Source organism: Acipenser ruthenus, chromosome 22 (genome assembly GCF_902713425.1).
Source record: "Acipenser ruthenus chromosome 22, fAciRut3.2 maternal haplotype, whole genome shotgun sequence".
Taxonomy (NCBI): Eukaryota; Metazoa; Chordata; class Actinopteri; order Acipenseriformes; family Acipenseridae; genus Acipenser; species Acipenser ruthenus.
Window position 1 is genome coordinate 6,121,595 of NC_081210.1, and position 27,574 is coordinate 6,149,168.

At 35.5% G+C, this 27,574-nt stretch overlaps 3 protein-coding genes across 4 annotated transcripts; 1 reads left to right on the forward strand and 2 right to left on the reverse strand.

Annotated features, from left to right (window-relative positions):
- The first annotated feature begins 99 nt into the window (after positions 1 to 99).
- On the forward strand, positions 100 to 9,369 carry rsph10b (radial spoke head 10 homolog B). The gene is made up of 20 exons (XM_058995900.1): positions 100 to 749; positions 1,203 to 1,278; positions 1,471 to 1,539; positions 1,680 to 1,853; positions 2,157 to 2,242; positions 2,375 to 2,495; positions 2,724 to 2,900; positions 3,135 to 3,276; positions 3,373 to 3,500; positions 3,583 to 3,772; positions 3,974 to 4,082; positions 4,535 to 4,614; positions 4,695 to 4,843; positions 4,968 to 5,075; positions 5,687 to 5,857; positions 6,101 to 6,211; positions 6,464 to 6,578; positions 6,899 to 7,045; positions 7,646 to 7,841; positions 7,991 to 9,369. The coding sequence occupies exons 1-20, from the start codon at positions 484 to 486 to the stop codon at positions 8,196 to 8,198; spliced, it is 2,823 nt and encodes a 940-aa protein (XP_058851883.1). The 5' UTR covers positions 100 to 483; the 3' UTR covers positions 8,199 to 9,369.
- On the reverse strand, positions 9,231 to 20,754 carry ccz1 (CCZ1 homolog, vacuolar protein trafficking and biogenesis associated). Its single transcript, XM_058996604.1, is given in 18 exon segments — positions 9,231 to 9,343; positions 10,379 to 10,509; positions 11,389 to 11,547; positions 12,558 to 12,675; positions 12,980 to 13,013; positions 13,626 to 13,737; positions 13,964 to 14,025; positions 14,209 to 14,290; positions 16,271 to 16,322; positions 16,325 to 16,362; positions 16,364 to 16,440; positions 16,961 to 17,044; positions 17,319 to 17,366; positions 17,482 to 17,556; positions 17,976 to 18,071; positions 18,073 to 18,201; positions 18,783 to 18,873; positions 20,678 to 20,754. Coding segments are annotated over 18 exon segments (1,521 nt in total). The 3' UTR covers positions 9,231 to 9,287.
- A 1,456-nt stretch (positions 20,755 to 22,210) lies between these two features.
- pvalb9 (parvalbumin 9) lies at positions 22,211 to 24,891 on the reverse strand. 2 transcript variants are annotated; one of them, XM_034052886.2, is made up of 5 exons: positions 24,792 to 24,891; positions 24,129 to 24,196; positions 23,356 to 23,488; positions 22,796 to 22,905; positions 22,211 to 22,392 (listed from the first exon to the last, which is right to left on the reverse strand). In XM_034052886.2, exons 2-5 carry the CDS (start codon positions 24,187 to 24,189, stop codon positions 22,367 to 22,369), a joined length of 330 nt encoding a protein of 109 aa, XP_033908777.1. In that variant the 5' UTR covers positions 24,190 to 24,196; positions 24,792 to 24,891; the 3' UTR covers positions 22,211 to 22,366. The 2 variants fall into 2 exon arrangements, with proteins under 2 accessions (XP_033908777.1, XP_033908776.1); XM_034052885.3 differs by lacking the exon at positions 22,211 to 22,392 and having other exon boundaries at positions 22,743 to 22,905.
- Positions 24,892 to 27,574: the final 2,683 nt, after the last annotated feature.

Here is a 27,574-nt window from a genome sequence, read left to right on the forward strand (position 1 = left end):
TTGCCCTTCTAAAATGCGAATGCGTTTTCCCATGTAGTTTGACACATACGCTATACCGTAGACGACTGCCTGCTCTGATACTTCCTTAGTAACGCAGAAGCAGAGTCCCGTTGCCAAGGTGGTGGTTGCTGCAGCAGATTGGAAACCGTTCATTTGGAGAAAACAAACTAAAAAAAAAGTTAATATCATATTTTTTTAGCACCGGGAATTCTTTTGAACTGGGATGTAAATAAATTCAAATTGGTATCAAAATAAGGTATGATATTTGTGCCTCCCTAACTATAAATATTGGAGCGATTTCTTTTTTTTTTAAATCCTGTAATTCCTTATAATATGGGTTTCCAATAGCCCACACAAATGTACTTTTAATTTTTTTGTTACTTTTCACAAATTATCATTACAACAGGTTTACTATCACTGCACGGATTATATTGTATTATTACTGATTTTTAGGCTGAATTAAATGTGAGAAGCTGCAAAAAAATGGTTAAAGGAGATAAAAAGAAAAAAGCAGACAAGTCGAATCTCGAAGTTTCATTTAATAAAATAATAGAAAGTAGTTACACTACCGTTTCCTCTGAGGCTGCGCCAGCGCCGCCGCCACCGGTCACCGCGACGCTGCTGGCAGTGGGAGAAAACCTGAGTGAGCTGAGTTCTTCACCTGACGAGTCACAGCCGCCGGTCACCGAGCAAAACACAGAACCAGAGTTCTACGAAGAACCCATTCTCACCCTGCTGGTCGTGGAAAGGTAATGTGATATGTTGTAACAATTGTAATCGCCCTGAATAAGGCCGTCTTCTAAGAAATAAATAATAAGAAGAATAATAAAAGAAGGAATGACGTAACTGTTTATTTCTGTTCGATTATTATTATTATTATTGTTTATTTCAGGGCGACTTACAATCGCAAGCAAATACAAATACATTCAAGTGTTACGATTAACTTTTGACATGTTTTAAATACATCTGTCTGAGTTTAGATTTTTTTTTTTCTAGAAAAATAAAAGAAAAACCTAAATCTGAGAATTGGGGTCAGTTCAGTTGCCAAATACACAACTGATGTGACACTAAGTCCAAATTAGTAGGTTTCCCCTACGAATTGCTCCAAATCTGTTATGGAAAAGTTTTAAAAAATATTTTTGGATTCAGATGATGTGCTGAATTATCTTTACTTTTTTTTTTTTTTTTTTTTAATCATATAGATACGAGGGAGAAAAATTCCATGGACTCTATGAAGGTGAAGGAATTGCATATTTTCAAGGAGGCAATGTTTACAAGGTAAACAGAATATACCTCTTAGTTATTTTTCGGGTTTAAATGTACACTAAAAGTAAATAACCCCCTTTTATACTCCCGTACTGGTTGTATACTTTGAGAAGGGATGCTAATACATTATTATTTAGTCCCTTTGTAACATAAATAACAATGTTCTTGTTAAATATGCTGAGAGCTATTTCTTTTTTTTACAAGGGCATGTTTTCAGAAGGGCTGATGCATGGGAGAGGGACTTACACATGGGCTGATGGTGTTACATATGAGGTAATTCTGATTGAAATTATTACTGAGGTTTGGCTGCCTTCACTTGTAACATCTGGGATTGGTGATTCTGGTACAGAACACTGGGAGGGGAGAGGGGAAGGAATCAATTGTGATAAATTTAGCCTGTATGTATTTCATAGGGTGATTTTGCAGTGAATGTGCCTATGGGACGTGGAGCTTACACGTGGCCTGATGGAAGCAGCTATGAAGGGGAGGTGCACAATGGAATACGCCACGGATTAGGAACATACAGATGTGGCTCTAAACCAGTTTCTTACATAGGACAGTGGAATCAAGGAAAGAGACATGGAAAGGTAAATATCTGTATGCCTGTCAATGCATCTACACAATCCACTTTATATTCCTTTACCATTACTATCATCAAAAATAAAACTAGTTCAGTGTATAGATACATGGGAATATAGTTAAACCTGCTTATATCTACAACTCAGGAGACCTGAACGTTTTATTTTAGATTGTGTTCAGGGTACAAGTGATTTAACATAGGAAAGGATTCATCCAAAAGGTTTTTATCCAGATTTCACTACAGATATGACTACCACACTGTAAAATAGTGGACTGACACGGCATCTGTTCTACTTTTCTTTTCTTTTTAGGGTGCTATATATTTTAACCAGGATGGAAATTCATGGTATGAAGGAGATTGGGTAAACAACATCAAGGAAGGATGGGGTATAAGATGGTACGTAACTTCTGAAGGCAATTGTGAGCATTATTATGTTTTGTTATTTATTTATTTTTTTAAATTAATTTAGTGCTTTGAATGCATGCATTAAAGATTAATTGTATAATTACATACTCAACAAACCTGAAGGTACAGCTCTGGAAATGTATATGAAGGACAGTGGAAAAATAATCTGCGCCATGGAGAAGGAAGGATGAGATGGCTGGCATCAAATGAACAGTATAATGGACAATGGGTCAACGGGATACAGGTAAAACCTGAACTAAATTATATCAGTTACAGACACTGTCCTTAGGATATGGGCAGGGCTAGTGTCCATCATGAAATCAATTCAAGTGGATAGTCTTCCCTCGGGGCAATCATTTTCCACTATGACCCTCCTCTCAAGTCCATATTTACTATATATATCAAACTGTTTTTGCTCAAAGAAGAAAAGTAATTGATAAACTGCAAAAGGTACTGTCTTTACATATTTTAGAATGGACATGGGACCCATACCTGGTTCCTGAAGAGAGTGCCCAGCTCACAGTATCCTCTGAGGAATGAGTATGCAGGAGACTTTCTGAATGGCATACGGCATGGCAATGGGCAGTTCTACTATGCAAATGGAGCTTTATATGATGGAGAATGGAAGTTTAATAAAAAGAATGGAATGGTATGACTTATTCGTTTAATCTAAATTTAATTTAAGTGAAGTCAATATTTCAGAGCTCAAATCTACGCAGATCATTTTTTGTTTTTGTTAGTACTGTGGGCACAGTACAGTAAATACAGTATAGATACACAATTTTATTCAATACTTTTAAATATTATTTACTCTGTTTAAATAAAGGAAATCATTTATTAAGAATGAATTGTGTTTCATACATCAAAACATTTTGAATTCTAGGGAAAGTTCATTTTTAAAAATGGACGCATATTTGAAGGGGAGTTTATCGAAGATCACATGGCTGAGTTCCCTAACTTTTTATTCGATGGAAGTAGCACCCCTGATCTGAGTGGCATACGCACACATTCCCCACCAGGTGCTGGTAAGTGGCACAAATTGAGTATATTCTGCAATTGAAGTGCAAAAATCATATATGTTAATAAGTGCTAACTTGGGTAATAACTTTCTTTTGCTGTAGACGAACCAACCAAAATATCCACAAGAACTAGTGGTGGCTCATCCATCCTAGGGCCTGACATGGCTCTTGATCTCCATGCAGTGCGCAAGAATTTTCCTGAACAACAATGGGACAGGGAAATAAAACAGGTAAGCACCTTGAATAAACAGACACAGAACCGAGTGTCATAATTCCCAGATCTAGTCAGCTCTTGTTTTGGATTTATTTCAGGTAGAGTTTGCCATTCTCAGACACATCACAGAACTGAGGCGAATCTATAGTTTCTACAGCAGTCTGGCTTATGAGCACTCTTCCGACAACACCTTTCTGCTGACGAGACTGCAGTTTTGGAGGTTTCTCAAGGACTGCAAAATTCATCACCACGGCTTAACTTTAGCAGAAGTAGATAGGATTCTCTGTGGTAAGTACAGCTTTAAGTTCGTACGAAACATTCTGTTTTATATGACATCATACAAACTGGTTTGTGTAAAATACTGCTTTGGGGTTTAAACCTGCGCTGTATCCCAAGCCTAGTAATTTGTAAAACTTAAAACAAATATTTAAAGAGAAACCCCAAGCCATCTCTGTCTTTCTCATGTTGTATTATTTAAATTTTTTCCAGCCGATGTGACAGCTGAGGAGATCCACTCCCCTTTTGACACCATGCTTCTCAGGAAATTTCTCAGCAATGTTGTTGTGCTGGCATACCACATGTACTATAAAGAAATCCAGTAAGCATTGCAAAATACACTCTTCTACTGAGGTCTAGTCTGTAAGCAGTGAAAAAAATACATGCTTTACATGCCAAACTTAATGGCAAGGCATGTTAAAATTAAATTGCATAATTCAAATATCTTACTAATCTGCCAAGAACATATTCTGTAATAATGACCTATGTCCAGCAGCCATAAAAATAAGTCCTGTACAGAGCATGAACACACGACTCCTAAAACAGCTGTGACTCCTTTCGCTCAAACAGGGTTATATTGAAACGTTACTTTATCTAAACGTAGCTTCTTTTAGAATTACTGGGTGTTATTAATAGACATTCTTTTATTATCACTCGGATCTGAACGTTGATTCAGACCAGGTTTTAGAGTAAAATAACAGTTTAAAGTGTGTATTAATGTATTGCAACAGCTAATCTTGCAGGAACCAATATTTTGGTTTTGTTTTATTTCAGACCACCTAATCATACTTTAGTGTCATGCTTTTCAAAACTGGTGGCAGAGAATATAGTTCCAAATGCAAGACACATAAAAGGTAAGTGAAAATCTGGAAGAAAAATAGATTTGGAGTCTATTCTTTTTTTTAAACACAGTTTTGTATTTGATTTAATATAGGTGATTTTTTCTGCAATCACGATCGTGCTGTAATTGCTGTGAATTACATTGAAAAATCCTGGGAGATACACAAAGTTTACTGCAGGCAGAATTCCAAGCCACCAAACGAACCAACAATGAAAATGAGGCACTTCATATGGATGTTAAAGGTATGTTTTCTGCATATTTCGAATGGCAAATTATTAGGTTTCTGTGGGTTACTATCAGGTTTTGAGCAATGCTAAACATTTTTGTTATTATTGCTGATGATTTTTTTTTTCTTTTCAAATTTAGGATTTAAATGTATTTACCAATGAGTTGACAGCTGGAAAGGTCCTGGAAATCCTTGCTAAAGACAACCCTGCAGTGCATGATGAAGCCTTTAGTAATCTAGAACTGGAGGTAGGCTGTGGTTGGCTCTTGTTAGGTAGCAGGGGTGTAGCGCCTCTTAAACATAACCTTTATATCATATAAGATATGACTTTATACTTTATTTAAAAGCTCACGATTAACTTTGTAGCTTTTTGTTAGCAATGTGATTTTGTACTTGCAAATTTCTGGTTCATGCCTATCATCTTCGGTGATACATTTTGCTGTTCGGGGGTGTAAAGTGAGATTAAGTAAAATCTTAAAATCTGCTAAAATATAAAGCTGATTTTTGCTCAACCTTTGTTGAGGACAACTACAGGGACATAATTAGTTTAAGTGTTTTACATTTAGGTATTCTGTCTGTCTTTTTAGGGTTTTTTGAAATATTCTTTTCCCACTTGTGTTCCAGTCTTGCCATGGTATTGCATTTAAACGCCTTATTTAACAACATGACTGAGAAAATACAGATAGTCCTATTTTGTTAACTTCAGTTAGTTTTATTTAAAATTAGTTTTATTCCTCTCTCAAAACGTGTCTCGCACTCAAAGTATCTCATTTAACATATAGCATCTTGGGAAGACAAGCCTTGTAATACAGCAACGAACAACATCTTTAATAACATTCTGCTGCTCTGTTTTATTCAGATTACTTTCCTGGAGTTCTTTGAGGCCTTGCTTGGATGTGCAGAGGTGTACACTCCTAGGACAGTGAGACCGTATTCTGTCACAAGTTCAGAACATTTGGGAACAACAGAAACACCATCTGAGAATCCAAGAGAAGACTCTGCAGAGCAGATTCAAGAAACTTCCATTCCGGTATGACTAGCTGTTATTCTACTTGTGTGGTTTAGTTAATCTTATTTTACATTCATCAATGGTGTATGTTTGAGAAGAATATTTGTCATCTGCATCTGGTCAAGCAAGGTTTGTTAAAAAAAAAAAATTCAGCAGGTTTAATTTCAGCAGGTTTAAAAAAAATGTACAAATATTTTAGTGTGTTAAACAAAATCCTAGTTTTAAAGTTTGTCTGTGCATTTTTTCCCAACTGATTTCCATAAGGTCAGAGTGCCAGACAGCACACCAAAGGAAGACCATGTCAGCCCCAGTGGTTACTTAAAGTCTCCCCATAAAAATCTTGCCTCTGACTCCAGTAGTGTGAAGAAATCTGAGGTTTGTTGACCAATCAGTATTTAGTGAGTTTGATGTTTTCTTAACATCCTGTTAACACGTGTGCCTTACATACCTACTTCATTAAACTATTTTATGACCAATTTTATGAATTGTACATAATAAAATGCTTTTGGAGTTTAGTTTCAGTATGTGATAGATTTAGCCAAAATATTACTATGATCGAAATAGGTAGCTTTTCGAAACCAAATTGTCAGTATTGATAATAACAGAATACATGTATGGTCTCTTTAGCCAAGCAAGTCAAAAGAAATCATCAAAGTGGTAGTATCTGAAGAGAAAACCCCCAAGCAAAGTGAAAGATCTACAGCAAAAGGAAGAGTACACTCAATACATCAAACTAGTGTCTGTAAGTATAACACCACCTAAACTGTAGAAAAACAAATGCTAACAAAAAAATAAATAAGATATGGTTAGGCTCAGAGTGTTTTACAAATTATAAGAATGTTTTTCAGAGCTCAGTAATTAATTTATCCAGTATTCCACAAGTTTTTCAGGCTGCCAGATTTGAAATGTGGTAATTAAATTGCTAGGGTTTTGACTGCTTCTGTTAAAAAACGTTTTACAGTCTGACACACTTTCCACCCAAAATCTGAATGGTCCTTTTGTACATATGCAGATCTCAAGTTAGGGCTTAAAACTTTTTTTTAATCTTTGGTGTAAATCCAGGTGCAACAAGCGGATCTGTCCCCCAGTCGGCACACAGTAATTCAGCTGACAGCATCCAGCAGGTGGCAGAAAGCAGCGAGATTATTGTGCAGTCAATGCCCGCACTGGACCCAGAACAACTATACACTCAGCAGGATCAACTCCCAGGTAAATTCAAACTGCGCATGGAAACATGCTGTTGAATTGCAGTGGGTTTGCCCTGTATGTTTTAAAGTAGTCATCACTTCACACTATTAAAAGGAAAATTACAATCCTATTCAACTACAAACTGCTAATATAATATTTTTAACAGCCTGAGCTGTAATCCCCTTATGCATATTTCTTGCAAATGTAATTATATCTGGCTAATGGGTGAATTAAATGTAACGAGATTTGCATGCCTTTATTTTATAGAATGTATTTACAATTTAATTCCACAAGAAGGCAATGCTTGTCATAGAATAAAAGCTTGATCAGTATTCAACATGAATTCCTCTTATTTTCCAGACCACATTTAACCTGGCAAAATTGGTTATGCTGACATTTCTCTTTAAATAAGTTTGTCGATCTTAAGCTGTCTAAATGTCCTCAATATGATTCACTGGACACAGATCCTAAAAAGAAATTGCTCTTTTTAAAAAATATATATGTTAAACACCATGTATTGTAACAGTTTTAGTGGTCATCAGCTCATGATCATTACATAGCATTGTAAAATGTAAAAGTTTGTAACATATGTGATCAGTTCACTAATTTATTTACTTACAGAAAAGGCTGAAGAAACAGTAATTGAACCAGAGAATGAGCTTGATTTCTGGATTCATCAGATCTATGCTTTCTTTGCTAAAAAGTTTTTCCCATCATACGACTACAACCTGATTCTCAAAAAGGAAGCCGCGGAGGACCGAGTAAGACAGGCAGTCCTGGCTCGGATAGCAAAAGTCAAAGCAGAGGAAGCAGCGAGGTACAACTTTAATAAATGACACTGTAAAGCCAGTTTTACTCTTCCACAGTGATCTACTGTTGAGTGGTGGATGTGTGGACAACACTAGCACCTTTTCTTGGGTGTACACCCAGCCTAATGAACATTTTCACTAATGTCTTTCATTGCAGGCTAAAAGAACAGAGGGAGGCAGAGGAAGAGAGAAGGCATGAGCAGGAGGAGGCAGAGAAAGCAGCGCTTGAGGCTGCAGCTGCGGCTGGACTTCCAGAACCCCCAAAAGAGGAGATCCCCCAGAGTCCTGAACCAACTGTGAATATAGTTACACAGGTCATCATCAGCAAACCAACTCCTTCCGGGTCGAAGAAAAAGAAAAAATAAAGTGTGCCAAGCACTGCTACCAGACTGTGATTCTGCTGGCAAAACCCCGAAATATATACGGTTACCAATAATCTCCTATGTAGGATGTTCAGTGACACATTAAAAAATATATTGTGTAAAAAAGAAACAAGCATTGTACTTCGTTTACTTCAGAGCAATTAGGTAGGTCTTTTTAATCTTTTTAATCTTTTTAATCACTCTATTTATAGCTGATATCTGATAAAAAAAAAAAATACGAATGATACCTGATTCAAAATCGAAGCGATGTCCGACACCGGAAAACAAACCAGAGGAATGAGTAGAACTAAGTAAAGGCATGTATGACACCTGTTATGAGGTTTGATGTCTGAAGATATGCTAATCATGATGACAATTGGTAAACCACCAAGCTCTTTATACCAGTGATAACTCAGCAATGTAAGAAATTGTTGTTTTGTCCAATATGTAGTGTTTAAAATGGTTGACAGGGAGGAAACAGGTAAAATGGAGTCACAAAAGAACATTAGAATTTCTCCTTTCAAAGTGCTTGGCAGTTTACAAACCATGAAGTGTGAACATGATGCATACTATCTAACAAAGGGCTGTTAAAGTAATGAAATAGAAGTATCCTGATTTTTATGAAGTTACATAATGTCCTGGTCTTTAGAAAAACTTTCACAAACATTTTATTGCAACCTTTATAAGTCACACACACACACACACACACACACACATATATATATATACACATATAAGTAATTTTCGAGTTAAGGTGGGAGAAAGCAGTAACTGTAGAATTATACATTATACAAAACATGTATGCAGTTGCTGTACTTTGACTTTTAAAACGCAGTGAATGTAGAAGCCTTTTGGCGATTTTCACGCATTTTTATTGGCTCTTGTAATGCTGACATACACAATTTTGAAATAAAATGGAATTTAATATTTTTATTTTGTAGTAAAATCTTGATATTACAGAAATGAAATGCAAGCCAGTTAGCTATTAGTTAACAAATAAAAAACAAAAAAATGTTTGTGAAAAATTACATTTATACAATGTATCCACAATAAGTCCACAATGCTTTTAAATCATCAATACATTTCTGCTCTTTAGTCCGAGAAGAAAATATTATTGAATTGTGTAGCACAAAGTTTCTTCACTTCCTCTGTAAAACAAAAGCAAAATGTTACAAAGAAGGACATTAAAAAAAAAAAAATTCTGTTCTTCAACTTCTGCTTGGTTTCTTTTTACTGAATCTTGAATACTCAAGTCAAATGTCAACAAGCCATCAATAATTCATTGTCAGGCAAAGTCTCCAAAATGTGCATACAATCAGTGTGTTTATATGGCCAGTAACATTCCACTAGTATTTGGAATACTGTATAATCCGAATATATATTCCGCCATGTAAACCGCATATTTGGAAAAATTTCTAAAGAGCCACTCACGTAAGTATCAGGGCACTGTATAGATACAGTATAAAATGCTCTTACAATTTGAGTACAAAAGAATATACAGCAAAGAAATATCAATACATGCTGTAAATATACATCTAAATTAAAAACAGCATACATTTATTTATTTATATAAATAATAGAAATTCTATCAAATGCTCTTTGAAAAAGCAACTATGCATGTGATGACAATTATATAGGGAATTCTGCATGCATATATACAGAGCTTTCGGAATATTCTAGTATTCCAAATACTTAATATTCTGAATACTTATGCCATGTAAACGTACTGATTGTCAGCCTTTGATCACTGGTAATGTTAAGATCTGGTTGCACCACCAGATCTTCAACAGAAACTAATCCTGTTGATATGCTGCCAGCAGATTAATGCTTTTCCTGTCTGCTGCTTTTTTTTGTCACACATGACACCACAAATTAGGGACACTGAGCAAAGATGATTTCATGCAACTATTAATTTCTTATAAGGTATGTCCTGTAAACAAAAACGATATATCATAGACATAAAATAAAGCACAAACTAATAGCAGTGGGTGGAATCAATAAGACTACCTCATAACACTGCAAAACACAGACCATTTGAACACATGGATAAACTGCAAATTTTCTAGGATCAATTTAATTATTAATAGATTATGTAGCTATGCTGATTATCAAGATCAACCTTGTGCTTATCACATGCATACCAGTCTAAAAAAACATCTACTATTTTGTATCAAGTAACTTACCATTCACTTCAATTAGGTTTGTATTTTTCTGATTCAGAATGATGTACAATTCCCTCTGGTCTGACTTCTTGCCAACCACCCAGTAATCAGTCATTGCCCTTACTATGAGTTCTTCATCATCATTATCAACCCTATTGAAATAATTAAATGAATAATTTATGCATACACGTGCAATTAACATTTTTTTTTCTTTCTAAAAATGTAGTAGTCGGCAATTAATTTTATCCCGCTTTTCTCCCAATTCAACATATCCAATTGTATTTTTTATTTTTTTTTAAGCTCAGCTCACCGCTACCACCCCTGCGCTGACTCAGGAGTGGCAAATATGAACACACGCTGTCCTCCGAAGCGTGTGCCTTCAGCCAACCACTTTTTTTTTCACTCTGCAGGCCTGCCATGCAGCCAACCCAGAGCCACAGTGTTGGAGGACAACGCAGCTCTGGGCAGTCTAAAGTGGTCACTGGTGCGCAGTGAGCCGAGGACACCCTGGCCGACCTAATCCCTCCACCCCCGGGTGGTGCTCGGCCAATTGTGCGCCGCCCCCAGGGAGCTCCCGTCCATGGTCCCCAGTGGAATAGCCTCTACTTGAACCAGCGACCTCCAGGCTATAGGACGCATCTTGCACTCCACGCGGAGCGCCTTTACTGGATGTGCCACTCGGGAGTCCCGCAATTAACATTTTTGGGGTATATTATTAGACTTGAAATGATTTAAGGATATACATTTATGTTTTGCGTAAATGGTTATTTAATATACAATTCATACTGTAGTATTTATAGTCTTATTAATCTTTAAATTTGTAATATATTATATACTCTAACAATTACACTTTTTGATAACGCTATGAAAATCAAAAACCCAGACCTCTTTGCTTCAATTATCATCTATATTTGAGTTTGCCACTTAAACTGGTTGTCTCAAAAATAAAACGTAATGTAATGTATCAACACTCAAAACATATACTGTATATATAGATATAGATATATAGATATATTAAATAAACAACTTGCCTTGAAAAATCGCTGTTAATATCCCCTAGGATCTTCATAAGTTCTGGATGGACGGAGGTGAGGGAGACACTGGCTGTTTTCCGCATGTGGATGGTACTCTTCTCAGCCAGGTTGGTGTGGTTAAAGTAGATGAACTTGAATTGAGGCTCCTTTTCTGGTCTGCAAATAGGTTTTTATAAAGCAATTACTACAGGCTCTGGAGTAGGATGATCATAAATTGCGAAGCCAAGCAGAATGTGTTTACACTAGCAAGAGTCAGCGGTGTTATAAGAAGTGATAAAAAACATGAACCATGTTAGATTTTGGTTAGTCACAATTAATTTTATGACTATGTAATTAATATACACAACGTTATATATATTTCTTAAAGAGTCTTCCAAGAAATGAAAAACTTTACACAGTGAAGAGATGCAGTCATTTAAAGTTAGCGCAGTTCTTCAATATTAAGGGACTTCTGTCTACGAAGATTAAAAAATCATTGATGTCAAGAACATGTGTTTTACAGGTCAACAGAGCCAATGAGCGATACTCGAGGTAGCATATCAATTAACAAACACAAGACTTAAGTTATGTCTTGTGTTTTTATGCCATTTCCCGATGGACACAGGTGTAGCCTATCAGTTAATAATCAATGGAAGATACTGTGTACATTAAAATTTTAGTCAGACTTAATTAGTAAGACGAGCCTTGCACTACTCTCACTTCTCTAGTTTTAGTGACAAAGCAACAAAGCCATTAATAATTTAGCCTAAAGGAACAATTACAAAACGGATATTGCTGTGTCTGTGACTCCTTGCAATCCATGCAAAAAGATAATTGGGTCCATAGCAAAAGACTATAAGAAAACATTACTTATTTAGGCTATTCTTCATGTGGAAGATTAAAAATGTCTGTCAAATCTTCTGAGTCCGAGGCTTAAGTTACATTCTCATAAGCTAGCAATGTATTAAAATCTCAGGTCTTAAGTGTTGCATTGCTTATGTAATGCCTGCAAAACTATTTATAACAGATCCTTTTAAAAAATGTAAATGGTTCCAGACAAGCTCTAATTTGCTTGCATTTTCATTGCAGCTTGAGAAGCTGGAATAAAACTGGCATCAGGCACCTGTGCAAAGTGCTATGGCTGATATTTTTATTCTGATGGTGATTGGTGCAGAGCAGTCGCTCACCCCGATATCCTCCTGTTGATACTGTGCTGCTCACAGATGTCTGAGGCTAGCAGAGTGAGCTGAGGTCCGACCAGGCTGTCGAGCTGCTCACAGAACTCTCTCGTCAGCTCCACAGAGGCTGCAGCAAACAAGAACAGGATCACAGAATCAGCAACCTAAAATATTACTACAATAATATATTACTAAAATATCCAGTCACCACTGAACTGGTTAATGGAGCAGTAATCCCTACAAACTGGCATGCTTCTGAATAGCAAACAGCGGTTCTCAGTGTTAAAAGTAAGTGCTGGATGCCGTAGTATTAGCATTACAAATGTCTTTTTGCTGGTTTATTTTGCATTCAGTGAACAAGTCTTTTGCCCTACTGAACATCTCAATTTACAGGTGATGAAAAGATGATTAAAAAGTAGGATAGATCTTACCATTGATCATAAAACACACTGTCGCACTCATTGCCTGAAACAGATGTGTAAGAAACACTGTGTTAATGTACTACAATGATCTACTGTCTCTATTTACACAAAACAGGAGGATAGCGAGTTGGGAAATCCTAGAGGCTTGTTTCTTAAGTCCTTAACTTTCAGCACAAAGTAAGCTTACAGTAACATAGTATAACTAATGTAATAGTTTCAGTGTCTCATAAGAAAAATAAGTATAGAAGTACATTTTATATTAGATTAGATTACTGGTCTGCTATTTTGAGGAGAGTGGTGTTTCTATATTACTTGAGTGGTCTGCGATCTGTGAGTTCTCTCTCCTAGATCTATATACTGTACAGGGACTGGCATTGAATGGTCAAGACTAGATACAGGGCTAGTCAAAAGGAGGGTGTCTATTTGCATGCAGAAAATGCCCTTGAAAACCTATAGTACAAGAACAAAGCAGACCATAAGACTTATGGCATTGGTCTTCTTTTGCTCGTTAAATTCTTTTATTTTGGATTCTGTGTGTTGTCCAATCACAGTAGTACCCTAAGAAGTGGATAGGGAATAATTCAGCATGACAGATGGACAGATCCCAGCGACACCTGGATAACGAGTCTCCCTCCATATGTTTGCATATGCTTACCTTGTATATAATCAAATTAAGTTCTTCATAAGTGTTTTCTGTGTTCACAAATATTTTGGGGAATATAAATTTTGCTTCGGGATCCTTTAGATTAGAGGATCCTGTAAGAAACCTACAGTATATAAAAGAAGAACTTATTCAGATATCCTGCAGACTCCACATCTGAAATCATCCAGTAGGTGGCAGCAAGGTAACAAGGTCAAAGAACTTTAACAAGATATATTCTGGTAAAAGTTTTAACATGTTTCTAAATAGGAAACAAACTAACATGCTGAAGGTCCCACTAGAATTTAAATACTTGCAAAAACTATTATTGCAGTAAAGAGTGTCTCTTATACCTCCCATAGTGCAAAAGATTTCCAGCCATTTCCATTCTCAGTGGGGAATCTCTTCCAGCCAACTTGGAAAAAAACAGATAGAGATAGGAGGAATTAAGACACCATTTACTTTTAAAACTCCAACATCAACACTTAAATTACTGTTGTCAAAAGATTGTGCCAACTTCAGAGCGCCCTGCCAAGAGGAACGAGAGAAGTTCTTAAACTAGATCAATATAGATGAAGGCAGGAGTTTGCTCCCCTACCTCAGGCTCTGAATGGCGTGGAAACAGAGATGTTGTCAGATATTTGTACAGGATCCTCATGTCATCTTGTTCCAAACCACTCCTTTAGGGGAACAAAAGAAAAATTATACAACTAAAGATATACATATAGTGGTGGCCATATGTATGGATGCCTTTCACTGGCCAGCATGCAAACAAAATTACATTGATCAGGTATTTAGATATATCAAGCTTCTTGACCCATGGTGAGGTGTTAACTATTATTTTGTACTTAATAAAAAAAAAAGGAATGACAGCTGAACCGCTGACTGATTATCTATCTACAGGGTTTAAACACACCACTGAAAAATATTAGAGGCACAAACAGGATATGAATCTGAAACCAAATAAACGTGATTCACATGTTCAGGTTCATGGAAAAGTGTTTCATTACACAGGATCAGCTTAACATGTGCTACACAGAGGTTGCCAGGCTTGTTTTCACTGGACCATGCACTTAAAAATACAATGTAACCCAGTGCTGGTAGCAAGTGTGATATAACAAACAGACAGACACTGTGAAGTAGCATGTCTGTCAGTATTAGCTGATACTGCACTTGTGACTTATGTTGCTTCCCAGTTCAACACAAAAATGAAAAAAACAATTTCTAGGTCACCAAAACCCAGTGTCAAAGCCTGATGATGAAGCACAACTTGAATGGCTATATCTGGATCATTTACATAGTTATTAAAACCAATAATGTGTCCCAACACAACACATAAATATACACTCTTGCTTATTTGAACCAGTTGGGATCAGATCCAGATTAACGAGAGTCTTCTATATATAAATAAACAGGCTGCGAGTAAAAACATATAGGAAAGTTAAAGCAACCTCTCATCTATTTCTACCTTTAAAATGGGAAGTTGGTCATAAGGGAAACTGTCTGCCACGGACAGCTGTGATGTGTCAATAATCACTACTAACAATCAAACACACCTGAGAAACTGTTGCCAGGTTTAAATTACAGTGATTCTGCGTAACCTGTGCTCTTTTTTTCTGGTGTTAAATATTACATGGCGCTAATCTTACCTAGAACGCATTTAGGAGATGAACTACTGAAAAAGCGATCAAGCCGGTAATATGATTCACAGTGGCATTAAGAGGATTTGAGAGGCTCTGCTGCACACAGTATCTAGAGACAGCAAAGTCTAACTGTGCTGTACCTGCAATGGGGACTCAAGCCACTGTAATATTGATTTTTATCCTATAAAATGATCCATGCAAGTGTAAGCCAATGTGATAACCTTGATTAAATGAAAATGCCTTAACAAACACCTGTAACTGCATTACTTATGCTAGTATCGGTAAGGTTAATCTTTGTGTATCCATACTCATAAATAATAATTTACATTTAATAAAAAAATTGCATTTAAAAAAAGAACACACCTCAGGTTGAGTAATGCTGACAACGCTTAATGTATTAAGTAAACTCAGCCAGTAGCCTCAAATGAGAATGCAAAGTAATCATATTTGACACTTTTTCTATGCTGGAAATCATTGAGGCATCTGCGACACTCCAGCTTGCAAGGACTGATCCCTACGGCTTCTGAGATTCCTATTTGTAGCTATTTATAGACTCTCTAGACAGGCAGGCACGCACACTCCTTTCCAGAGGCCATTTCACTCATTCATCCTTATCCAGTGGGGAAGAACTCTCCAACTCACTGCATAGCAGTTTGATCAACTCCAACAGCAATACAAGCACAGGCTGATGTACTCAAACTTCACATTTACACTGGTCTCCAGGTCTTTTGGGTCTTTCAAGGAAGTGAATCCAGATTTAATCTGAAATATGCCAAGAAGTAAAAATTGCTGAGGCCCCCTGGTGCTAAACCCCTCCCATGTGACCTGCAGCACGGCAAGCAACTCTATCAGGAAGAAAAAGGGTTTGATTTAAAAAAAAAACAAAAAAACAACAATCAAATAAACAAAAGATATTTAACACAAGGAAAAGGAGTCCAGTGATGATGCTGTTTATGCTGATAACAAATGGGAGTTTAAAATCTTGCTTATCGCGCCTTTAATTTTTGTTCTGCGTACCATATTAGCTGATCGTTATAGAGGAATGTTGTGTATTTGACCAGGTTCAACTCTCCTCCATCCTGTTCACAAAGGACAGGATTTTCAAGTATCTTATCCAGAGGGAAGATGCTGATTCCACTGAAAATGTCCAACAGATCACAGGACTGCAAATGTAGAGTTTGCAGGTACTGGAGAAAGAATAAATCAAATACAGACAATGCTTTCAAAATAGATGGATTTTTTTTTTTTTTTTTTTACATTCTTGGCCGGTACAACTTTAAATGTAGAGCAGATTTATTTGAATTTATTAAAACAAAAAGAAAAGTGTTTTAAAAAAGAAATTGTTTAACATAAAGTTAGGTATTAAATGGCTAAAGTTTTTTTATCCACGTTTATGAATCTCCAGACTGCTTTTAGGGTTTTCCCTTCACTAGAAATACATTATTTAAAACAGTAATTACATCTCCAAGAACAGACATTGTTCTGCTGGGCGATGATTAATTCCGACACACAGTAATGGAAACTCTAAGCAAGCGATTAAGTAGAGCTGTTCACCATTACCAAGAGAGCCACATAAACCAGCATCTTAATTTCCCCCAATAAATTGAGGCCTTGCTATGAATCAGTTCTTCATTTAGATGTAGCTCTTTTATGATCTGTATTCATGTCGATTTCGTAGATAAGCATGGAAACACACCAGTGACCTACCCTGTAGAAGAACTTCTCAAGTCTCTGTTTGAGCAGGTCCACACCTCCTGCCTCCATAGTCCTAGCAAAGGTGCTGTTAAAAATCTAATAAAATAAACAGGAGCCCAGTTCAGACAGTTTGTAAGATAAGGTTTTAATAACATATGCTTTTCTCTAATTGTGAGATATTTCTCTAAGCTTTCAGCTGCAAAGGGCTGTTATTATTGACTATGGTTATCTTGTGGTTCACCTAGTTAGCTCATTACAAATAATAATTGAAAGGAAAACATAAAAAACTGACATTCGATTTTAAAAGACAAACGTGCAGCATGGATACTTTTAACAAAGAGAAAAAGACACAGAGCATTCGTAGACTTACCTTGTACATGTTGTAGCATTGCAGAAGTACTGTGCTGTAAACGGGATCCTTAAAACAGTGAAATAAAGTGTTAACAAAGCTCTTATTTATCTGTCATGGGAAGTCTACTGAAAGCTGTGCACTGGTGATTTATTTTTTAGATCAGTTTAAATAAACCACTAACCAGTATTTCTTCCTCTTGGTATTCCACAACAGGTCTCCCATCCGTGTTGTTTTCTATCATGGGATTCTGTACAAACTACAAATGATTGCATAACAACAATGAAAAAGAAAAGAAATACATTCCCCAAGTTTGTTACTGCGCAGGTGTATCACATCTGATAGTATGTGTAGTTTATTGGGTATTTGGATCCATTCTGAACCTAAGTTTCAAAACTCAGCTGCACAAATGTTTTTAGGACCCCATGGGACAGATTTATCAAGGGCTGAAGACTGTTTATGGTAAAGCTGTATTTGTACCATGTTTTGTGAAAGGAAAAAACAAACCAACTGTTAATCTTACAAAACTAGCAAGCAATTAAGACACAGATTTTTGTTGCATTCTGGAGTAAAGACCATGATAAAAACAATCTATTTTGAGAGTGCTTATATCAATTTAAAAATGAGCATGAATGGCTGTTGTTTTGATTGATAAATAAGAAAGGTTTGTAACAGTACCATCACCATCCAAAAACGCTCCTCTGGTTCGCAGAAAAACTGTCTGTTCTTCTGAGTATGTAAAGATTTGGCAATCTTTGTTGGACAAAAGGTTCTGCAAATGAAGAAAGATTGTTAATTTAATCAGGAGATCATGGGCTCCCTTCTACCTGTATTCCCTCTTTGCAATCTACATAGGAAGAAAGTAAAAAGTAAACACCACTTTGAGTAGACTGAACAGATCTTCCTAAAAGAAACAGGCACAGGTCCAGGTTAAAGTGACAGAAATATTAGCAATCAGAATTTGAGAAACAATTAAAAATTAAATGATTTTAATCGTTGCTAAGCCAAGACTTAATTACTGAACAGAACACCTAGGATAAATTAAACAATTGAGAACCTGGTTGGAGCAAGGCTCTGAACAGTTCCATTTAATAATTCAAATTATATTTGGAACAATGAAAGATATAGTATACCAACATTTACATTACTGCATTTTAAAGGTCGAATGGTCTAAAGCTGGGGTAAATTAACATTCAATTATTATACAGTTTTTTTCAAATGTGATTGACTATTACCGCATGTATATATATATATATATATATATATATATATATATATATATATATATATATATATATATATATATATATATATATATATATATAAACAGCTCATACCCAAAAATACCCAAACTTCTGTATGCCTTGATATATACAGATTTTTCATACAGTATATATATTATATTTATAGTTAAACTGCAGAGTAATAAAGGTAGCCTATAGATTATAACCACTTTGTTTGATTCTAGTGGTTTATTGCACATACCTCACCTTCTTTTGATCCAAATTTTGTGTTATAGACGAAAAAATTCAATAACGACGGAAGATACTGTTTGTCTTGTGTTCCTGTTGCCATTCTTGGAATAGGATTGAAAATATATACATATTAGATTATTTTTAAGCCAATATCTTTCTGTCCTGTCAACAGGATATAGCATTTGTTTAGCATTATTTATTATTTTTTGGAGAGACTGTTCTGAACTCTCCTGATGCCATACTACAGACATTTGTTTGTAATTCTAACTTGACCCGAGTCACTAGACTCTGGTGAGTCCACAGACAGGTCTCACCTGATTGTTAACATTAGTCTGGCCTGGTTATGCTGTCTTTACTTATAATCCTGGTTACCATACCTTATTTCTATATGATGAGAGAGATGTCAGAATAACAGTCTTCTAGACATACTCTTAAGCTGAATTGAGAGAAATAACTGCAAAGTTGCCCAGAGATTTATATCGACAGAAGATGGAAATATGAATACAACTGCTTGCATCCAATTCAACGTGTCCAATGTAAAAAGGGCCTTGTGCATGAAATAGTATTAATGTAACCGCACATGATGAAATCAACTGTACATACTGTATAAGTAATAATATACTATATCCCACAGGGTCTCAGTAACGACTACACCTGTAAACGCTTCTAATCTAACACATTCCAGAGTGTTTTCCAAAACTGCACCACCATCCATAACCCTGTCTGTCAGTTTTGTATGAATCGGAATAAAAACATGATACATAAAATAACCAAAAACTCCAGATGTATGTAACATGAAAATAATCTGTAACATGTACAAACATTTGGTGATAATCTGTAAATTCACAACAATTAAAAAAATAAAATAAATAACCTTTTTTTTTTTTTTACAACCTTTTATACCACCAGTAATGATACAATTGCACATCAAGGTCAGATATACTCTCAATGTGTTACTTCACTGTTTAATTTATTTAAAGGTAGGGAGATTGACGACCAAATCCCTCCCATTTTACCCGGTTAATCTCAACAACACTGTATATTGCCACCATATACCTTCTTAAGATTTAAGCTTGTGACAGTTCTTGCAAGTCTTCGTCACTTAAACTCTACATTACACACGCAAGTAAGTCAAGTGAACCTACCTCTTTGGTTAAAGTAAGTACACAAACCTGGTTATGCCTTTAAAATCACAAGTGAAGCAACTAAACGTCACATATCATTCTTAATTTTTGACAGCAGAGTACACGAGCGCAGCTGTATAAATGACACGTTCTGATCTAACAGATTGTGAAAGAAACGGTATGTAATGACACTTTCCATAAACAAACCAACTTTAAAGTCTTACGTATTCGTAATCTGTTTATTCAAAGTTTCATTTACAAAAGTGAATTTCTCTCCAGTGAATATAAAGCTTGCGAATATGATTCATAGTTTTTGTGACTTTGAAATGTATACATATTAATTAAAGCAGCTTTATCTTGTTATTTATTGTCACAGAATTGTGACCTAATGTATTTGTATAGGAAAAGAAAATCATTTAAAAACATGCTAAAACATACATAGTGTCATCTGTCCCGGTTCTTGTTTATGCCAGTAGATGGTTAAGTCTTTACTACCTTTCAGTGGAAAAAGTTAATGATCTAACAGACATTGCTTCCTTCATAGCCAAGCTTCAATCACCATGGCATTAATAAACAGTCATCTAATTGTTCAATAAAGACCTACACACTCAAGTAAAGTAGCCTCACGCCTTCTAAATAAACAAACGTCACACAAGAAAGGGGCCAGTAATTTCATATGTGCAAATGTCTTACATAAATACACAAGCAGGACAGGTGAGAAACTAACAGTGAACTCCCAGTTTCATTCCCATCCTCTTAATTGTCTTCATGGTAACCCTACCCATGAAACTGTGCTTCGGAGGCATTGGGTGGCGTATCCGATGGTAACCCTAGTCCTTGTCCATTGTGCGATATCATGTGACCGCTTGGCAATGGCGTTAAATATTTACAGGCAACCTGCACACACGCTGTTTTTAAGACTCCTGAGAAGAAGCAGCTTTTTCACACTTTTGGGATTGCGCCTCTACTGCGCCAACTCTTGAACAATATAAATTGCAAGTACCCTAAGCCAGTGGTTTTCAACCCTGGTCCTGGAGTTGAAATGATTGAAATGATAATTTGCTTAATTAGACCCTTTTAATTGTTTTCAGCTCTAAACAGTTGCAGAGTTTGTTACTTATAAAATGTTATAGCTAACTTGAAATCTGCAACTGTTAAGAGCTGAAAACAATTAAAAAGGTCTAATTAAGCAAATGATCAGTTCAATTAAGGGTCTAGTTAAGTAATTGAGAGCTCACTTGGAATGAAAACCAGCAGACACAGGGGTCCAGTGAACAAGGCAATCAACTCAGAATCACAGATGTATATTCATTGTACAAAGAGAGTTTGTTTCAGATCATAATGATTCTCCACTGAAAGGCTATGTAGTGACTTTGCATTCTTCTTTAGTGCAGTGACCTTTGCCCTTTACCCTTTGAGGCTTTGAACACATGAAGCGTGGGGTTTTGATATGACATGCAAGAGTCAAGAACATGCTTATAGAAATTGATATTTAGATTTCAATATGTGTTTATGAAGAAAAAACGAACATATATTTAAAAAAAACTAAATAAACAAAAAATGGAACCCACTGTAGAAATCTACGTTCAAGTTTCCTTAATTCACGTCTCTAATTCCAAAAAAGCATTCTGTAAAGAAGACAACTCTGTAGTTTCTGTTTGTTTTTGACTTGCATTAGAGCTGAACTGAATGGTACAATAATACAATGCATCAAGTTGACCATAAAATGTTCATGACACTTATTTTTTGGATTAAAGAATGTGGTCCACAAGTCACAGAACCCTATGATGGAGCACTGCAACCATTGTTTGGAGAGTAGCCTTGTGAATATAATAACCCTCTTTCAGCAATCTGTTCCATCTCATTTCTGCTCTATATGAAGTCCAATGTATTAGTTTTGTAAACATAAAAGTATTTGAATTTCCATGAAATACACGAGAGGCTGCCAGCAATGTTTAAGAGGACCCTTTATTACTGCTGGACCCAGACAGTACAGCTTTATTCAGCAGTCACTAAATTAAAATGTTTTGTGTTTGCATGAAACAGGAAAAGGCATGTCAGTCCAATTAACCTGCAATATGTTGACTGGTTTCATCTCCCTACCCCTTGCCCCCCTCTTTCTCGTGACTCTTTCATGTATTGGTGTAACACATTTAATATTTCTGTCAATTTTACCCTCCCTTTTTTTTGTATTCTATCACTCTGCTATATAACGTTCCTATAAGACCCTGTTAAACCCAAGCTGGATTCCAGCTTCAGAAAGCTTACCAGGTTATTTTAACTCCTGATAAACACAAGCATCAAGACACAATGGTAAGTTGTTTTTTTTATTGTGGTTTTAATATATTTAAATACATTTTCTGAGGAAGGTTGGTGTATACAACATATGCAATCACACTTTTCAGCAATATATTCCAAAGGTCGTATAACATGCTATGGTGGGCAAGTCTTCCAGAAAAAAAAATCCAGCTCAGGAAAGGACCATAGCCTGGAATTCTAACAGGAGAAACGGGAGAGAAAATGTTAATATAATACTACTACGACTACTACTACTACGACTACTACTACTACTACTACTACTACTACTACTACTACTACTACTACTAATAATAATATCTTGTTTGCTTTTTCTGTTACAAAAAAACCTTTCTTTTCAGTTCATCAAAAAGTCCACAGTCTCACTGACAGTTCCGAATAATTACATGTTTTTCAACCAAACACTCTTTATTGATGTCCTTTTCTTCTCTCTTTGTGAATATGATATGCGCATACAGGAACACATTGATCACACATTGATCACATGCATAATGGGAATTAAACCCAGGAACTACAAGAAGCTCAGAATCCCATCTTAAAATCAATCAATCAATTAATGAATCAGTCAATAACTGAAAATCACCTTCAGCTCCGATCTTGCCATCATCATCATCGTCTGCAGCTTTTAGGAATGCCTTGGTCTCGGCTGCAGTCAGCACTCGTGCAGAAGGGGAGAACCTCTGAAGAAAAAACCTGCAAGGCACAGAAGCACACATGATTTCACATGCAGCGCACAGGAAACACTTTCTGAACAAGCTATTTACACCTGGGCATTTACTGGAATGATAGTAGTTGAATACAAAGTAAAAAAAAACATCAACCCAATCACTGTATTGCAGCAACACAACTAACTTCTGTCACGTCAATATCATATGAGCTTCCCTGTATAAAAACTTATTGTGTGTATTCCAAAAGATATTTCTGTTTTTTACATTAACTAGCATGACATGTTGGACTTTAGATTACAGAGCGTGTCATTACATTGTTATAACTGGTTAACTACCCTATAGATCCTATTCCTGTTGCACTGATGCTGGTACATTCATAGGACTATAGGATCTTAATCACAGTTTTTTTAATTGCTATAAGGAGGCTGATTGAGTCTATAGTCTGAATCAGTACGATGTCTTGGTGAAAGTTTACTTCAATTCTTCTTCCTCGATGAAGCCACTCTGGTCGTTGTCCAGGATATGGAAGACTTCCGTCACCTCTTTGGGGGTTTTCTTGCACAGTCCGCAGATCTGGAAGAATTTTTTTTGACCGAAGCTGTCTGGAGCTGCGCAGGAAAAAGAAAAATCTGTATAATAAATACGAGTAGAACACAGTCTTCATACATTATTGATTATTCCAACCCTACCTTCCTCACCATACAGGGCTCCCAAATGTTTAAGAATTGAACACAATCTTATGCATCACTGTTTTTTTTTTCATTGAATTGTTTGAGAATATACTTATAACATAAGCTTCATGTTTAATTCCTGAAGGTTTGGGTTTGCAGTGACCCCAAGAGGATATTGTCAAAGCTGTTGTCTGCAGTTATCTCTGGTTGTAGTTTACTATTATTTGAATAGCATAAAATGTTAATGTTTATAGTAACAATAAATAACAAATACAAGCAAATTGCAGACTAGAGTCAAAAGGGTTAATTATTATGAGTGAAAATGAACACAGAAACACCAGAATATTAATATTTGTACAGCAACTCTGTACAGGTATTAATGATGTATTATGGATGACATAGGTCATCTAGATTATATAGGCTTCACATCCCATTGTTACCTGAACAAGGTGAATTTTCAAAACACTAGACTCTAATCTCTCATCCACAAATCAACCTTTGTCAGCCTATTATATTCTGCATGTGTGTCAATATATTCTTCCGCACTTGAATAGTTTATAACATGAGTATGTAATACCTTGACAGTCTTTCAGGGCATTAGCGATGTCAGCAGCAGAGAGAATGGAAGTGAGAGTCATTGTAATCCTGTTGAAGGAAGGAACAGTTTATTGTCGTTTTATAAAATAATAAAAATGGGTAAAGTTTAGTGGGTCCACAAATGAAAATATCTCCTTCGGTCACGATTTTTTATTTACATTTTTTAAAAAAAATTTAAACAGTTTGTGCATATGCAAAAAAAAACCCCATAAAAACACTGATACATAGACAGGAAACTTAACACGGTACGATTATAGAAGCAGTGATTGAAGGGGATATATATCAAGCGCAAAAAAGTATATCCCTATTGTTATCTAAAACACGACCAATTTATTTGATAAAACAGTAGCAACAATAATCTGTCCTTTAAAGTATTCGCCTTTACTTTTTTTTGGCGCCTTCAATGCAAATAACCCAAACTTGACTAAACAATGTATTTGCATTGTCGGCATTTAAAATACAACGGTACAAATATGTTACCGGTAAGATTCTTTGTACCATTATATTTTAAATGCCTGTTTAATATTGTATGCAAAATAAATTATACAGGAAACATTCGTCTAATAACTGACTGAAGACACAAACTGGAGAACAGATGCTTCACCACAAAGATACAAAGACACGGCACACTATCAGAATTTACCTGCTCGGGGGGGTTGCTGAGTCTGAAGATGGAGGGGCTCGGATAAGTCTTTGCGGTGGCTATTCCTTGCCAGCCTTGGTTTATATAGGTTAGATTGTAATGGCAATAGGCAATACTCGAGTTACCTTGCTGTGTATCAAATGCTTGCTCCAAGACCGGACTCAGATTTCTTATCTAACTAATTAACGTGTACTATTTATATCACCGTTGAGCTGTATGCAGATAGGCTTTGGTAATAGTCTTGCATGTATATTAAGTAACATGATTTTTTTTTTGCTTCATAATAATAATAATAATAATAATAATAATAATAATAATAATAATAATGTAATCTGAGATCATATTTTTAATTACCTAGAAAAAAGAGAAAAATATAGAACTATATAGAAATACAAATACATTTTGTGGGATTATTTTAATATTCAAAATAATCCCATCCAAGGTACAATAATCTGCATAATTAGCATGGAGGAATACCGAGAATAAAATAGAACTAGAAACAGAAATCAAACATACATTTTAATAAGAATTCACCATTGTTCTATTACAAATATAAATAGACTCCACGCTGTTTATTGTTATAGATGAAGTGTAGGCCTACTATAAAGGCACAAAATTGAAACAACATTCATATTCTTTCAAATAAACTCCCCTCACAGTCTCCCAAGAGAAACACAAGGACGAAAAATAAAAGTTCAAGGTAAAATGTAACGTAGCACAAAACAATATGTGAAAGCATTGTAACTGGTAACCAGGATAAGGAGGTATGATAAAAAAGGACGCATAATAATAATAATAATAATAATAATAATAATAATAATAATAATAATAATAATAATAATAATAATAAATTAATTAATTAACACAAAATGCACAATAGGCCGATTTGCATTGGAAAAACATTAGAACAGTCTTTAACATAATAAAAATGGGTAAAGTTTGGTGCATATGCAAAAAAAAAAAAAAAAACATTGATACATCGACAGGAAACTTAACATGGTACGATAATAGAAGCAGTGATTGAAGGGGATATAGATCTCCCTGTTCATTAACCCTATTCTCTAAAACACGACCAATTTATCTGATAAAACAGTAGCTGCAAGGTTGTGCTAGAAGTGTAACGTTTGTTAGAAATACACATCATGTACGATATATTTGTATTCGGTACACAGGGGACATAAGAACATTAAGTAAATAACATATGCATAACCCACTTTAAACAGATTTGCAAGCACTTCAATCAATACTCTACTAAACTTGATCGAGAAAATATAAGAATCTTGGATTTAGCCAAAACTATATTCCGTTTCTTGAACAAAACACATTCCCCCCTGTCTGGCAACACATATTGTACAGGCCTATATAAAAATATAGACAGTTGGCTAAGCATTTTATCACATGCAATACAGAAATAGGCATTATGGTCCCGAGGCTAGAATTGAATGAGACAGACTCTTTGAATAACAACCGCAAACGTGTCGCTGTATTCTCATGTGTATTGCCCAATGTGATATTCATGTGATATCCAACGTGTTCCCCTTTAATCATGCCTATAATCTGTAAAGCGAAAACTGGGTTGCAATTTCTGTTTTTTGAATCGCGAGAAAGGGTGAAAAAGACACACGCATTAGGATAACCACATTTCTATTTATGTTGATACATATCTTCTGAATTCGTGCAGAGTTACAGCGAGTCTCGATCTGGCTGTCTAGAAAGGATGCGGGCCTGCGAGACGCGAGACAGAAATTGAATAGGTCACTAATCCTGTTTGATAGCAGGGTCACGAAATCCAACAGGTAGGGTTTTCACAGCGAAGCTGATGTCATTGTGCATGGTAATATACTTCGGGAGCTCTACTGTTACAGCGATGATTTATTCATTCCCATTTGATCATTGCATCATTGCATTACATCCTTGCCGTAGTTACTGAGCATTTCCAAGACAACAAACGGGAATCAAAGAATTTTCGGTAACACTTTATTTTAGGTATCCGTTATAAGTGATTATAAACAACAGCAAATAAATACATAAATACACAAAACAATGGCAAACGTGTATTATAACTGTATTGCTAAAGCAAAGCATACAATTGGTGACACAGATATAGACAGACAGACCAACAGACAGACAGGCATAGAAAGACAAAAAGACCTTTGAAACGAGAATGCAATACTCTGAAAAGTAGTGTAACTACATGCATGCAAGTCTATGTGTTTTATTTCATAATGCAATGCTCAGAGTTTGCAGGAAAGGATTTGGTCACACTCAATAGTCTATATGAAGCATATATAAATACGTAAAGATATTTATCATTATTAACATTAATACAACATTATTGTAATATAATATTGTAGCCACAGAAAGCCCCACCCTATGTAATGAAATGATTGTAAGGTCTCCAATAATTTAGTATGTTACACATCCAACACTGTATTATTATTATTATTATTATTATTATTATTATTATTATTATTATTATTATTATTATTATTATTATTAACCATCCAATATTCATTTTTAGCAACATTTATAACACCTGTATTACTACATATTTATAACAGACCCTTAAACTATGTGTTAACCCACTACATTACTTTGTTCAATTGATACGTTTTTGAAATAAATATATATATAACAGCAATGGATTGAATCGCATATTTCGGTATAAATGTGATATGCTAACATTAAAAAACACAATGGCGTTCATGAAAAACTAAAACGGCCATATATTATTTTGTCATCTCTTTATATAGTGATCTGCTTATTACAGTATCCTTTGTCTT

Coding starts and splice junctions, on each gene's coding strand:
- pvalb9 (XM_034052885.3), bottom strand. CDS start 24,189: ATGACTCTCACTTCCATTCTCTCTGCTGCTGACATCGCTAATGCCCTG. Junction 23,489..24,128: donor TGCCCTGAAAGACTGTCAAG/GTATTACATACT, acceptor TTTCCTGCGCAG/CTCCAGACAGCTTCGGTCAA. Junction 22,906..23,355: donor ATCGAGGAAGAAGAATTGAA/GTAAACTTTCAC, acceptor TGTGCCTTGCAG/GTTTTTTCTTCAGAGGTTCT.
- rsph10b (XM_058995900.1), top strand. CDS start 484: ATGGTTAAAGGAGATAAAAAGAAAAAAGCAGACAAGTCGAATCTCGAA. Junction 3,501..3,582: donor GGGACAGGGAAATAAAACAG/GTAAGCACCTTG, acceptor GATTTATTTCAG/GTAGAGTTTGCCATTCTCAG. Junction 4,615..4,694: donor AAATGCAAGACACATAAAAG/GTAAGTGAAAAT, acceptor GATTTAATATAG/GTGATTTTTTCTGCAATCAC.